The sequence below is a fragment of the Gallus gallus genome, chromosome 4 (assembly GCF_016699485.2).
Source record: "Gallus gallus isolate bGalGal1 chromosome 4, bGalGal1.mat.broiler.GRCg7b, whole genome shotgun sequence".
Classification (NCBI taxonomy): Eukaryota; Metazoa; Chordata; class Aves; order Galliformes; family Phasianidae; genus Gallus; species Gallus gallus.
The window spans coordinates 49155018-49170003 of NC_052535.1; the positions used below are offsets into that span (position 1 = coordinate 49155018).

The following is a 14986-nucleotide window of genomic DNA, read 5'->3' on the forward strand; positions in this document are numbered from 1 at the left end:
TCTGCCCATTTCCTTCACGTCATGCAGATCATTAGTTTAAAGCTACGTTAACCTAATAGAACAGACACACCCTTCCTCTTCAGCTACGTGCTCACTTTTAACTCTGTTTGAATGTTGAATTTGCCCCACTGCTTTACCTGCCTCCTAAACTGCAGCTAGCTAGTGCTGATTCAGAAACAGCATGAAGGAAGGTTTTGCCTTAGATTAAAAGAAGTCTCCACCTTAAACTAATTGACTCATTAAGCTAAAGGAAATGCCCGCTAGCCCACAGTTAGAAGCAAAGGCCTAATGCCCTCTTGTACAGAAAGTCAGGGAAAGTTGCTGCTTACAGCTTTTAATTTCTCTGGTGTTAAAACTGCATTTGGTCTCATTGGTATCACGTCAGACTGCTGTGATCACCTGCTAGCAGAAAACTGGTTGGAGGGAGCTTCTAAATGCTTGAGGGCAGGTTTGGGCCTGGCAGGCGTGCTAGTGCAGGAAACTGAAAGAAGTGGGGGAAGATAAAGGCAGACGTGAGCGCATTCTGGGGGAGAAGTTACTCAGTACAGACGTGCTCTGTACCAACCTGACAGACAGACCTGGAGACTGATGTCAAGTCATGTGAGTAGGGGTAAAGGAGAGGTGAGGTAACCAGGAGTGGGTGCCAGCCCTGGGAGTGACAGGCTGCCCAGCCCCGCTGTACGGAACAGAGAACACGTAGACCTGTTTGGTTTAAGATTGGTACGTCATGGAAGCTGTTCTTAAAAGGTGAAAAAAAAACAAACAGCATTTTAGGGTACCTACATCGAGGGGCTGTTGCCCCTCTGTCTGTCAGCCAGTCGCACTGTCTGCTCTGGAGGCAGATAGGAAGCACTGTGCTTGGCTGGTGTTTTGTAGCCGTGCAAGTGACACCATCCATTAACCCACTGTAGATATTCAGTACTGATAATGTTCAAGTTACAATTCATGGAAGTTTTTAAGATCTTAAATTGGCTGATTTACTGAAATACTGTGGTGAAAAAAAGTATTTTATATCCTTCAACAGCTAATGCCCATGAGTACTGGTTTTCTTTCAGTAATTTGCAGCAGTCAAGGAGTCTACAAAGAGACTATGAGAATATGAGTAAGCAAGTTCACTGCATGTTTCAGGCAGTGAGCAGGCCTGAAGAAAGGTGCTTTTCAGCTCGTTCTATGTTCCTTCTGGGTGAGTGCTATTCAGACAGCTCAGGAGGCAGGTAGAGGCTCCTGTAGGAGATCAGGAGGGGAAATGAGTTTAATGTGCAGACGTGTGCAGGCACCACCTCCAAGTGTGGATTCCCTGCAAGTATTTCAGCTGAAGTTTAAATGGCAGCAGGAAGCCAGTGCTTCAGGCTTAGCAACGTCCCTTTAAGCTGTGGATGAATGATATTAAAGATGTTCATTTTGGAAATGATCCCTTGTCTTTCTCTTGTTGCTTCCTGGAAACAGCCTGCTGGATTTCTTGACAGCGTATCACATGAGTGTAACGTGCAGGATCTAGCATTTAAACTACCCCACAGCTCCGTTCCATCTGCAAAAATTTACCTTTTAAGAGTGGATCATGCAGCAGTTTAGGTTAGAAGTAGATTACTGTATTCAGTGCAGGATTCTCACTTACCTTTGCTTTCAGCATCTCCTAATGTGGACAGAAGAGTACCAGGTACCAGTAGGCTGCTGGAGCTGGGTGTGTGGCTCTGCAGCTGCCTGCTCACTCAGCTGCAGCAGAGTTTAGAAAGAGTGCCTTGGCATTCCCTAGCCCCCTGCCACTAAGGAGCAGGGTAGCCTGTATGGGGGTGATGGAATTGAAGTCCTTTGTCAAAATCAAATTGGCAAAGGTTGCTGCTGAGCAAAAGCTCCAGCAGATGCACCACATTCTGAGCATTTCCTTACTCTGGTCCGTGAATACCTTACAAGCCTGTGCATGCTGCTGTTCTGCTTTCTATTCTGAATCAGTGCCTATAAAAAAAGTTCTTGTTATATACTAAAAATCACTTTTTCCCCTTCAAATCCAACATTGCCTTGCCTACCACAGCTCACTGTAAAAGCCCAGCTCTCTCTTAATAACCCCAGAGTCACAGTTTGGAGAACTGCAAAAGAGATAGAGGAGTGGTGGTTGGGTGTTTTGTTTTTGACACGTGCATTAACTTCTGTAGACAAAGACAGCGTTTTAAAATACTTTACGACGTTTTCCTTCTCTTTATGTCTGACACCCAGCAGCAGTGCTGAAGCAGGTGGAATGGCAGTGGCTTACGCCAGATGATAATTTCCCCTTCTGGCCTTCTCCTTCCCATTTCTACTCCAGTTCCTAAAAACGAGCTCGTTCCACTCCGCTGCTGCACATCAGTGGGTGCCAGTTACAGTCACGAGGCTGGCAGATTCCTGTCCTGCCTGATGTCACGGAGCACAGATCTGTGCTGAGCCCAGCTCACCAGTGCTGCGCTGCGATTATAAGCCAGCCCACTGCTCCGAAACACGTTGCACAGGCAGCTGAGACCCTGGGGCTTAGGATGTTCATCCAGAAAAGACTGCGTGGTTCCTGCGTCACATTCACAGAAGGACTTCTATTCTGTATTGTAGGCCCGTCCAAAATACTTGAACTGTATTGCAATCAGCTGCTTCTTCCTTGCTGCAAAGACCATTGAGGAAGACGAGGTAACCTTTTTGTTGTCGTTCTACCTTAGCATTGTCTGAATATATGCTTTTCAAATCCTGCCTTTGCTTGCGTGTGGCAGCTGACGCTTGCCAGGACAGGAACGGAGCAGTTTTTATGATTTTTATAATAATAATTGGTTTTCTCTTTTCTTCTTTGTGTTGGCTGTTGTAGAGGATTCCAGTACTGAAGGTGTTGGCTCGGGATAGCTTTTGTGGTTGTTCTCCAGCTGAAATTCGCAGAATGGAGAAGATTATCCTGGATAAACTGAACTGGGATCTTCACATGGCAACGCCACTGGATTTCCTTCACATTGTAAATGAGGGGCTATTTACATCTCTCTGGTGTCTGTTGGTGAAAGTATTGTATCAATAGCTGACCTAGACAAAAAAAAACCTGGAGGGTAGTGCAAACCTCAGGGTGTGGTTGCAACTCCTCAGTGTAAGTAGTTTTTGAAATAAAAGTAATTATTAACAACAACAACAAAAAAAGCCTTGCCAGAAAATTTCAGAGGAGATTTGAGCCACTTGAGGGGCACTGTTTGAAATGCAGGCCTGCCATCTGGGAATGTGGCCCTGTTTTGAGACGTGGCAAGCCATGTGCTATGATTCAGTGCTCCTGAGAACTTTGCCCTTGAATCTTAACCGCCAGCATTTTTCCTCACAGCTAAATACCAGGCAGCAAGAAAACAGGAATGAACCAAGGAGAAGGCGCTGATGCTGGGCAGTGGGAGCGCTTGGTGCTTGCTGCACAAAGACAGGGCCAGAGAACAAAATTCTTAGATGAAAGATAAAGGGAATGAAGGTGTCCTCAGGTTCCCTTTATTGAAGTTCATCCTCTCAGTTTGCTTAAGGAAGAGTTTTTGTTTGGGACACCTGAACTGCCAAACCTGCATTGTTGAGAGGAGAGGGGAGCCTTTTGCCAAGCCCCCAGGCAGGGCTGTGTATGAGCGCAGGCGCTGCCAGAAGGGCTGCGCAAAGCGGTCGGTGGGTTCGGCTCACCAGTGCTTTTTCCATGATGTGAAAGTTGTCTTGAGGGTTGATCCGGAGGATCCCTGTGCATCAGAAATGTCAGTTGCTGTTCTTGAAGTCTGACCTAACCTCAAGAACAGGGGCTGCCTGTTGGTGATACCGCCAGCCTCACGTGCTTGTTTCCCCCCTCAGTTCCACGCAGTTGCGGTGTCCAACAGGCCTCAGCTCCTGTCCATCCTACCCAAGCTGAGCCCCTCTCAGCACGTGGCAGCGCTCACCAAGCAGCTGCTGCACTGCATGGCCTGTTACCAGCTGCTGCAGTTCAAGGGCTCCATGCTGGCGCTGGCTATCGTCAGCCTGGAGCTGGAGAAGCTGCTCCCCGACTGGCTGGCTCTCATCATCGAGCTGCTCCAGAAGGCACAGGTGAGGGGGTGCCGGCACCACGCTCTGCAGCAGGGCAGAACTGGGCACACAGCCCGGCTGTGGCTTTCAGATTCATCGCTTGCTGATCTGTGCCTGCAGTTGTGCTTCTCTGAGGATGGCTGAGCTTCAGGCTGTGGGGAGTTTGTGGGTCAGCTTTGCAAAGCGTTAGTCCTGACTGCCTCCAGTAGGTGACAGAGGGAGGAGCCACGTGTCCCTCTGCACCGGGGGGAACATGGTGAGGAGAAAATCCTGGTCAGCTGCTCCGCCATTCATTTTAGGCACACTACGTGGTCTTACCTGTACTGGAAAGACAAACGCCACAAGCTGCTGGGAAAGATGCAGCAAGGCCTTGTAAAATCTGACAGTTTTTCCTCCCCCCGGCTATTCCCAGGGGGCCTAAGAAGAAGCAGGGTTCCATATCTTTGAAGTCTTTGTGTTTTGGGGTTGGTTTTTTTTTTTTGGTCCTTTTTATCCCTTCCTCCTGAATTCACAGCATGCCGTTGGGAAGCACGGTGCGTGGGTGAGCAGTACACTCAGAGCCGTAGCCCTGCCCTGGCAGGCTGCCCATCCTCTCCGTGGCGGCGGTCCTGCAATGCTGATGTTTCTGCTTGTCTCCTCGTTCCAGATGGATAGCGCACAGCTGATCCACTGCCGGGAGCTCGTGGCACATCACCTTTCCACTCTGCAGTCTTCTCTGCTGCCCAATCCTGTATATGTCTACAGTCCCCTCCAGCATACCCTGGTGACCTGTAACAGAGGAGCGTTCAAATGCCAGCCCTCCTCTGTCCCAGGGCCAGGTTTCTCCAAGGACAACGGCAGGCCAGAAGTGCCGGTCACAGCTACAGCCGCGCTCTACCAGCGTCTGCCAGCTCCCAGCGGTTGCAAGCAAGCCTCTGCCAAGCGCAAAGTGGAAGAGATGGAAGTGGATGACTTCTACGATGGAATCAAGCGTCTCTACAACGAAGACGCTGCTCCAGAGGTAGTGGCTCTCGAGAACATGGGCTCTGTTTGCGGCGCTGACGTCTCGAGGCAGGAGGGCAACGTTTCCCCTTGTCCGCCTTTACAGCCAGTGTCCGTCATGTAGCTGTGAGCACACACCACCTGCCGCACCGCAGCTACGCGTGCGAAGCCACGCGGAACCTGGCGTGGGGGGAGAAGGGACCATACCTTGTCAGGCTGAACTGAAGGGAGCCAACAGAAAGAATATCCCAGCCCTTTCTTGAATTTTTGTTTTCTTGTGCGGCTAATTCTAGTTCCACTATTTAAGCACTTAAAACACAAAAAAGTATAAAAATCTAAAAAAAGACCCAAAAAAAAAACCAAACAAAAAAAGTAGCCAGAATTTGTTTCTTTCTAGTGTTGTCAGCTCCACTGTTTTTCTGCTCCCGCGTGTTGTAACCCACCCTCCATGTCCGAGAGCTCTCATCAGTTGTGCGGTTGTTTCAGGTTTCCCAGCCAGTGAACACCTCCGGTCCGATTCCCATCTGCTCCTTGCCCCTTCTGCTTGCTCCTCTTTTAATTGTCAGCCAGTCTCGTGCATGACGTTCTGTACATTCATGGCAGGTTTTCTTTTTTCTTTCTAAAGAAAAAGGTCTTTTTGTTTCGTTAGCACTGCGGTGTTTAAATGTGATAATATTTAAAAACTGGATTTAATTAAGAGGTTAGTCAGGAAAAACACACAACAATGCTTGCAAAGTGCTCCACACCGACGTAGCCACAGGAGTGTGAACGTACTGCAGAACACGAGGGCGTCCAGCCACGGTGCTCTGTACCTTAAAGTCAAAGCCGTGCTGTCAAACACAAAAAGCAGTGAATGGATCTCGTGGCGCTTCAGCAGAAGCGGTACTTGTCCTTGTTTGCACCACGCAGTGTTGCACTCAGTGTGGACGTCCAGCAGCACTTGTGACTGTAGGCATCAAGTGCAAGCCTTCAATTCTGCCGAATCCGGTTTCTTTCTGTGTGTCCATAAGCTCAGCGTGTGACCAGCACTGCTTGGTGGAGTGCTGGGCAGCCTGAGGTTTGACAGGTTTGTCATTAGCAGTCACTAAAACAAAACAGCCAACCCAAAAACCAAACCAAAACAAAAAAACCCCCCGAGAGCCCCTAACCCAACCCCGAGTTTTGTGTTCATGCAACTTCTAACCAAGAGTAAAACCTGTAAAAGCTTGTCTCTTTTAAATGTTACACCTCTGTTTCTCAGAATGACCTGTCCCAATTGTAAGCTCTCTCCACAGCCCTGAGGAAGGTATTGTATTTGGAGCCATTGTACTGATGAAAGCCTTCTGGTAGCAATAAAGAAAGTTGTCCTGGATTCCGAGTCCTGTTTCACACTTCTTACCTGGGTTCGGGATCCACGTTACATGGAGGCCATGAGAAAGCTGCTCCACAGGTGCCAGACCTGTGAGACCAGGAACTGGGCAGCCGGGGAAGGGTACCGCCCGCTGGGGGCACAGTCAGTGCTGCAAACTCACTCCAGTGCGCACATCTTTCTCTGTGAAATGACTCAGTGCTGCAGCCCAGAGCAAAACCAGCCCCACGTTCCAGCAGGAGATTCAACACGAGTGCCGGGTAAGCTGCAGGCTGCTCCAGCAGAGTGCTCCAGCCCGGCCTGACATTGCTGAGAGCCCTGGCTGTGGCTGCGGTCAGAGGTGAGGCAGAGCTCCTGGGACTCCCAGCTCTGTGGGCCTGCACAGTACACACCTGGAGGGAGCGTTGTAGGACTGCAACTTGTTTTAGTTGGCTTCCAGCTGCATCAGACACATCAAAGGGGAAGAGAAGATGGGGACAAAAGCGTCCTCCAACAGCAATAACTCTAAGCCTCAACTTAGACTGGCTTCCTCTCTCTCCACACGCTTCCCTCCTTGCGGTTAAAAAAAAAAGTCTTCCCCTACCCCATTTGGCAGCAGCAGCAGCACACTCATGAGGCCCAAACCCATTTGAAGACCCACAGGCAAGGAGCTGGTATGGTGCTGGGAAAGGAGAAGTGCTGGCTGTGCCAGCTGGCAGGGCCTGAGCTGGAACAGAAGGCAGGGAAGCTCAGCATAAGGAAACACTGAGACGCTGCCGGAGCAGTTCTTTGCTTCTCCAGTGAGAGCTGTGGCCGTGGCTGTGAGCCTCTGCACGGAGGCAGTTTCCATTCTTGGCATCCTGAAGGCGAGGGGATGAGAGTAGTGCCCGCCCTGAGTCACAAACACAGCGCTCCCCCAGCCCCCAGTTGCCTTAACAGATTGCAGAGGGAGACACCCTGCTCTGCTGGCGCTGTGCACAAAGCCACGCCAATTGTCTCTCACTTGGATACAGCGTGCAGTCTGGACAGATGATACCTGCCCTGGGCTGGCACACCTACCTACACAGTCCTGCTGGCGGGCTGCTGCCTGGCTGGCCTGCAGGCTCTGCGGCACTTGTGAAAATAAAACCCACACTCTGTGATTGCAAATGTACCCCTCGAACTTTTTTTGTGCCACAAGTACCTTGGTACACCCAGCTGCCTGAACAGCACTGCTCAGGAGAACCAACACAGCTACCAGGAGGATTAACTTTAAAAAGCATCCATGACTCAAATGCACGTACCCAGCTCTGCAGGCACACGAGACATAACTCCCTGATCTTGTGAGCCCTGCTACGGTTCCCTCACAATCTTCAGAGCAGCCCAGTCCAGCACAGCATGGATACTGCCTAGGGTGCTTAGTACAAGGTCTGCCTGCTCTAGCAGGGCTCCAGAGCAGCTGAGGCAGAGAATACGGCTCAAGGGAATAGCCAGCAGGAAGGAAAAAACAGTTTGAAACCACAGGCCGTCTGATCTCCCTCAACACTGCTGGGATAAAAGCACTGTACTCCCCAAAATGCAGAATCATAGAATCATGAAGGTTGGAAAAGACCTCTAAGACCATCCAGTCCAACCCCAGCGCACCCCCACCGTGCCCACTGACCGTGTCCCTCACTGACACATCTCTGTGCCTCCTGAACACCTCCAGGGATGGTGACAGCACCACCTCCCTGGGCAGTCCGTGCCACTGCATCACCGCCCTTGCTGAGAAGATATGTTTCCTAATATCCAACCTAAAACACTCATGTCAGCACCCTGAGTGTACAACAACCACGTCCCCGTGCCAGCAGAGTGCTGCCAATTGTTCCAAGCACCATCTGTAGCAATAACGCCAGCTCACCTTTACATGCTGTGCAGCCACTATGCTGCAACACCTCATTCTCCCTTTGTGCCCCAAAAGTGCCTGCTTGGAAGACCTGAGAATGTCAGGCGCCTGCTGACTCTTGTGGGTGAGGCTGCTTTCCAGCTCTGCTGGGGACATTTGGTGACACCAATCGACAAATAACCACTGGGCTGTCCAACAACACGTATCACATTGCCATCCCCCCCCTGGGCTGACACCTCTACCTGTAACAGCTGGGCAAGAGGGAGGAAGCACGGCAAAGCCCTAAAGCGCCCAGCTCAGCTCCTGCCCCTCGTCCACACACAGGGGACGTAAACTGTATTAGGGATGGCAGAGGTTTTAATTTGTTCAATCCCTTACGATTCCTTACAGCTCTGTTCTCCATTAACACACTTTTTTTTTTAACCTCCTGCTGATACTATCTACATCCTTAAGCCTGGACTACACCTGGAAGTTCATAGCTGCTCCCCAGTCACACTGGTTAGAGCAGATTCCCTCCTCCTTCCCTGTGCACCCCCCTGCCTCTGGCCCGGCTGATTTGGTTACCAGCAGGTAGGAACCACCACCAGCCCGATGTAGTGGGCTTACACCGTAACACAGAGTAAGATAAAACTGGGCTGGAAGGGACCTCTAGAGGACATGGGCTGCAACCCCCAGCTCACGGCAGAGCCAACGCTCACCCTCATCTCAGCCTTTCCCTCTCCAAATGGCGGTCCCACTGGGCAGGCTGCCGCTCCATCCCATTTAGCACTGCAGTGCCATCCGCTACCTCCACTGCGTCCTTCTGGAGACACGAGGGCCAGAGCTGCACACAGGACCCAAGGCATTGGCACAGCACAACTCCAGGAACTGCAAAATATAGGCACGGGTGAGGTGACACAGGGCAGGGCTCGGCCAGACAGCTCTGCGCCCACCCATGAGAATGCACTGCGTGATGAGAAGCCAGGGGCTCTATTTCAAGAGAAGGGCTGTAGCACAGCACTGGGGCCTCATGGGCCACACCGCTACCACTGGAGAAATCCTCACCACAGATTTAAGATAACAGTTTTTACCGCATACACACAAGGCCAATATTTAATAACCTTTCAGATGGTAACTATGAAGTTTTTTGGTTGTTTCCAGGATAAACAGTTTGGGTTTTGTTTTCTTTGACTGAGGTGTGCAGATGAGAAGAAACCACCAGTATTTAGTTAAAGAAAAGTGCGTGACTCCATATAGGAAACATCGGGAGGGGCTCAGTCTGCCTCCTTCCAGCAGCAGCAGAGCAGCTAGAGGTCACTGCAGACCAGGCTTAGAGGCTCCCTTCTCACCTACGAACAACTCTTTGGCACCTTTTGAGCCTTTAGCTGAAGTAAACAAGTACCCCACCTTCAGGGTTGGAAAAGAAATCGTTACTGATCAGGCTTCATAAGCACAAAACGAAGCCATTAATCCAAGCACAAGTCAGTGCGGCTCAGTAGTACGAGAGAAGCTACCTACTTTGCTTGTACAGCCAGAAAATAACAAAGCCTTGAGCGTCCAGAACAGATCCGTCAGTGCAGCAGTACGCAACAGCAGCCACCTCTGCTTCACACAGCTCCGTATCAAAACCAAGGAGGCACCCGGGTCTGCGGACACATTTTCATCACATCAGGGGAGCGTGGGACACACCTGCGATGAGGCTGTGGTGTCCCAACTCCAGGTTCAGAGGCAGCGACGGAGTCCTCTGGCTACACACACACACCACCGGCCAGTCCGCCAGTCTCTTCATTGCCAGCAGCACGTTATGGCAAAAGGGGAGAATGAGGAGAGGGGGAGAGACTGCAGCGCAATATCGCATGTCATGGCCAAGCTCTCCCCTCACGTCGTTACCTCGGTCACGTTTGGCAGCCTCGGTCGCGCAGACGGCCCGCACAGACACACAGCACCACGCGCCCTCAGATGCACAGGAGAGAAACAAAAGGGAGGAGAGGAGGGTGGACGAGATGGAGGAATGAGATGGCTTCTCCCGGCGGGGGCCCACGGGCTCGTCCGGCGCCCGCCGTCCGCTGGGAGAGCACGGGGCTGTGGCAAATGGCGTTTACAGAAAGAAGAAGCTACAGAGAGAGAGAGAGAAAGAAACAGAAGTTCAGAATCGAAATGGAACACGGAGGGTGAGAGAAAAAAAAGGAAAAGGAGGGACAGCATTTTGAAGCATGAAGGAAGGGAGCGTGCCGGGGAGGCGTCATCCAAACCACAGCAGAGGCCTGAGCACACACAGCGCTCGGGACGGCCACAAGGCAGCGACTGACGGACACCAACATGAGCATACAGAGACTGCATGACAGCACGGCACAGCCCGCGGGGCGCCCGCACCGCCTCAGCCCTCCCGGCACACGGCTGCGGCAAGGCCAGCTCACAAAGGCAACTCGAGGACCAAAGCGTTTGGGTCAATGTATATTCCCCCTCCTCGCTTCGAGTGCCGGCACTGCTTGTGCACGCAGCCTCAAGCACACGCGGGAAAGAAGTGAGCTTACGCTGCCAGGTTATTATTCAATTTGTAATTAAAAAAAAAAAATACTTTAACATCAAATAAAGTGACAATGTCTAACAGATGCATACATGTCATTTGCATTAACACTGTAGGTAGGTTACACAATTGTTTAGTAACAAACATGGGTTATTCTCAAGTAGCAAGGTAATAAAGTTCTACATCTATAGTTTAAGGCAATCAGAATATTAAAAATGTATACAAATACAATATTTCTACCGCTGTTCACAGCTTTGTTTTCCGTTAATTAAAAAACCCTTCATATCTGTATTGTCCCATGCCAACAAGAGTGACGTGGATCTGGCATGCTGCAAATGCAGCCAGGGCCCTTGCAGAGAGACAAGCGTGCACTGCTGACTTCTCAGAGGGCGAGTGGTAGCTGGGTTCAGATGGACACACCTGGTATGGCACACACAGAAAGACATTTCCATCCGCACTCGGACGCCTTAAGGAGAAGCAGGATGAGAACTGCCCACAGAAACACTGCTTCGTGTCAGGTAAGGGCATGCTTAAGAGACACACCGAGATACAAATCTCCTTGACGGGACTTCAAGCTGGCAAAAGTACACACGCCGCAGTGCAACCCATACTGTGGTTTTTGGGCCACGGAGAAGCGTGGGCTGGGTGCTACTCACTGCCTTCCCAGAAGGTAACCCCCTGCCCTACTGGACACACACGTGCCCACCTCTGCAGAGCCATCGCAGCCCTCTCGGTGGCCTGCCTTGTGTTCCCTTCTCACTTCTGGGCTCATTCCCTGCGCAGGGAACACCAGCATCCCAAAAATACACATGCCCCTATGCTTTCCTGCTCATCTCTACTGTTCCCATGATTATATCAGTGTCAGGGACAGTGCAGCATTAGCAGCTACTGATCATCACTGCTTCACCACGCTGACGTTTGCGATGCCTCGTGAGCAACACAAGCACGCCTCTGTCCCCACTGTCACCAGCAGACCCGCACAGGAGCTGAGCAGGGTAACTTCAGACATTCAACAGCAGCTGGACTGTTATGTTCCCTATGGCTTTTTTTTTTTTAATTCCCCCTTCAAAATCTCAGCAAAAGCAGGTTGTTACAGAAAGTTTCTAAATGGTTTTTAACAACGCCACTTGTAAGTAAGTGGACTTAAAGAAGCCCCCAGAAAAACACAACCGGTTTGCCCATACCAGCGGTGAGCGGGAAGGTGCATCTCTTACTGTGGTACTTACATGCAGGGTGAAAGCATATCCAGCTAGACTGAAAGCATCGCTTACTCCATGCAGAACCAGGGACTACTGTGAAAAAAGGCGTAAGTAAAGAAAAGAAAGAAGTGCAGCAATAACCAGCTAAACATGGCCCGGGGGACTGAGGAGAAAAAGGTTTTAACGTCTCTTTTGGCAGAGAAAACAAAGCAATACCTTTCACTTATAGCAAGGTTACGGTTTAAGCCCAGTTTCCCCAGAACAGCCTGCTTCTGGTTAGGAGGAAGAAACCCAATCAAAAAGACATCAATGCATTTGGCCACAGCTTCCTGTCAAAGAACCCAAAACCGCTAGACTCAGCTGACTTCCCCTGCCAACATCCCTTGGAAAGGCTGTCAAAGGAAGCAGGACAAATAAGTGGTAACATTAAGTTTTCTGCTTGGCACAAAGCGCTGGTAATTAAAGAGAGGACGTGCACAGAGACAGCTGAAGCAAAGCAAACTGCCACGAGCATTCAGGCTTGAGACAGGAGCGTGTGATGTGACTAAATAACTCGTGCCAGCAAACAGATTTCTCCCTTGATAACTCAAGATTTTAAACTTGAGTTTGCCAGAAGCCAGAAGGGCCACAGTTTCATCTTTCTAAATAGCTCCCTAAGAAACGTATTTAACCTGGTGGAAGCACATCGTGGTTGTTAAGACCAGGAGGCGCAAGGAAAAGAAAAGACGGCGGCTTTTATTCCCAGCTTACTCATCTCCAATTTCTGCTGCCTGTTCACGAGGCTGCGTTTGCATTTCCTCTTCCCAAAGCCATGTTTAAGTGGTAAGGGTTAGAAAGCACAAGCTTAAAAAACTCAAATAAATAAAGTCAACTCTCCAAAAAATGTGGCTAATGCTGACTCGTTTCAGAAAAAGGTGACAACTCTGACTTTTTTTGAACATCCAGAGAGGCAGGAAATTCCATCCCAGAAGCAAGCAATGAACTACAGTGCGTGAGACTCAGGTGGAGGGAGTTATTTTTAGGAGTGCTTTAAAGAAAGAAAGAGGAGACTACCTAGCTAGGAGCAGAGGGAATGCTGGCAGTACATCAGCAGAACAGAAAGAAATCCAGCAGTCAAAGGGTAAGCATGGCTCGCCACTTCTTGGGTAGGAAGGGAAAGATTCTGTCCAAAGAGCAATGGCATAGAAAATAGACATTAAGCAGACTGATTTCACACCGTGCTGGCCACAGAGTGAGGCCTGGTTATGCTAGAGGTGTCTCGTTTGTATGTCACATCTCCCCGCTCGGCCGCTCTCCATCCCTGCAAGGAGCTCGAGTCACTTGCAGGCTGGGACAAACCTCTGGCCCCTCCTCAACATGAATCTGCCTGGAGAAAGCCCTTCTCTCAAGCTGTAACCCGCTGTGCAAAGCTCCCCAGGGTTGGAGGCGTTAACCTTTCTGATGCTTTTCAGGCAATGGGGCAGTCATCCATCAACGTTCAGGAACTGGCGCATTTTCTGCTCTGGAGTGTGCACCTCCAGGGATGGGGACCCTAATTCCCACCTTTTACGTTAACCACCATTTGGTTGGTAAAACAGCATTCTCTCAGCATGGAAACCTGGATCCTTCAGCTACAGGGGTTGTATTTATGTGCATGCAGGAACGCTCCCAAAGGCAGCAGGGGGATGTTGAAGGGTACGCCTTCCCCTGACTGGGTATTTCATTCCTTAGGGCTTGCTACATCTTGATAACAGTCTAAGAACCCAGAACTCTTTTAAGTTGGGTTTCAATGGCAAGCAATGCATGGGAAGCATGAAAAGAGGTCCCTTTTCCAGGTACCTGCAGCACAACTCAGTTCCCACCACCGCATTCAGCAAGGAGCTGCTATGCTGCTGAAAGGGTGGCTGTAAAAATATGCCAGCACATGACAACAAACCCAGCCCAACTAATATCTTCCAGTCAGACAACAAAAACAGCAGCTAATTTAAAATAAAATAAAATAAAATAAAAGATCATGCAAATGTAATAGCATGCAAGGTCAGTTAAACTTTTGTTATCTACACACAGATACCCCCCTCCCCTTATCCCACCCCGACAGCAGGGCTCATTTTGCTCTAACACTTTAGCTACTGAAGGGATACAGGTAGAATTAAACTCCAGCCCTGACTCAGTTCAGACCCTGAGCCAAGAGTGATTTACCATTGCTGGTACGGATCAGAAAAATAGGTGGTATCGTTTGCTTCCCTCCCTTCCTCCCCCCCTCAGTTTCCTGCTGCACAAAGTCCTGCACCCAACCCTTCCTCCTTCTTGTTCCCACTACGTTATTAGATGAGTTAATAGTTACTGAGGTTAAAAATGAACAGAAAAAAAAAAGAAAAAAAAGAAAAAACAGATGGCAGAAACATTACTGCAAAAGCAGGTGAATGCAGGAACATCCTTGGCTTGACAGGCTTTATGTGAAGCTTGCACTGCAAGTTAAAAAAAAAAAAAGAACAAAAACAACAACAAAAAAAACAAAAACAAAAACAAAAAGTTAGCAATAACAGAACCCAAAATGAAAAATCAAAATCAGAACCACCAAAATCAAGAAAAGCTGGGAGAGCTGACACTTCGGACACCAGCAACCCACTGTGGTGGCTGGGCATGCAGATGGATTATGGAATTAAAAAGACATTAAATCTCAAGACTGAGCTCTACTGTAGCCTATGTGACAAGCACAAGCAAAAAATAAATCCAACAGGGAAGAACTACTCAACATCCAACCACCAAAGTTAGCCAGGGTTACAGGTGTACGTGGCTGGTGGCTTTAAACTTTGCATTCTCAGGAGCTGTGTGGTGGCAGAGACACGACTGGAGATGTTCAGTTTGGATTACTTCAACGTGGGCACTCCCTGCAGAAAGCTGTGCCAGCCTTTTCTGAAATGCAGACATCTCAGAGCTGAGCACCACGAGGTCCCCCAGCATTGGTTTTCAAGCCCAATTCAGACCCTTTAGACATCATTAAATCCTTCTAGCAGGGTGCTGGGCCAGGCAATGACATGCACATTACACTTAAGGGATTGCTCTGGGAGTAAGCATGGACCGTAACAGCTAGAGAGTCAACGCTGGAC

General features: G+C 49.7%; 3 protein-coding genes across 7 annotated transcripts in view; 1 reads left to right on the top strand and 2 right to left on the bottom strand.

Moving 5' to 3' along the window:
• The window catches only part of CCNI (cyclin I), a 25433-nt gene extending 19081 nt beyond the window's left edge, over nucleotides 1–6352 (top strand). For all 3 annotated transcript variants that reach the window (XM_015276438.4, XM_420590.8, XM_040699720.2), the window contains 4 exons: nucleotides 2575–2649; nucleotides 2822–2962; nucleotides 3811–4041; nucleotides 4667–6352. In XM_015276438.4, the coding sequence (XP_015131924.1) occupies nucleotides 2575–2649; nucleotides 2822–2962; nucleotides 3811–4041; nucleotides 4667–5125 (906 nt within the window). In that variant the 3' untranslated portion in view covers nucleotides 5126–6352. The remainder of the gene's footprint in view (nucleotides 1–2574; nucleotides 2650–2821; nucleotides 2963–3810; nucleotides 4042–4666) is intronic.
• LOC112532354 lies at nucleotides 5985–10239 on the bottom strand. The gene has a single exon (XM_025150256.3). It carries the CDS (start codon nucleotides 8058–8060, stop codon nucleotides 6909–6911), a length of 1152 nt encoding a protein of 383 aa, XP_025006024.2. The 5' UTR covers nucleotides 8061–10239; the 3' UTR covers nucleotides 5985–6908.
• Nucleotides 5985–14986, bottom strand: part of SEPTIN11 (septin 11) — a 53275-nt gene continuing 44273 nt past the window's right edge. For 2 of the 3 annotated variants that reach the window (XM_004941161.5, XM_040699718.2), the window contains exon 10: nucleotides 10715–14344. In XM_004941161.5, coding sequence (XP_004941218.2) covers nucleotides 14329–14344 — 16 coding nt within the window. In that variant the 3' untranslated portion in view covers nucleotides 10715–14328. Of the gene's footprint in view, nucleotides 10286–10714; nucleotides 14345–14986 lie in introns of those variants that run through there. The other variant, XM_420591.8, reaches the window with a different exon arrangement.

Bases quoted from the DNA above. Each gene is read 5' to 3' on its own strand.
- LOC112532354 (XM_025150256.3), bottom strand. From the start codon at position 8,060: ATGCAGTGGCACGGACTGCCCAGGGAGGTGGTGCTGTCACCATCCCTG.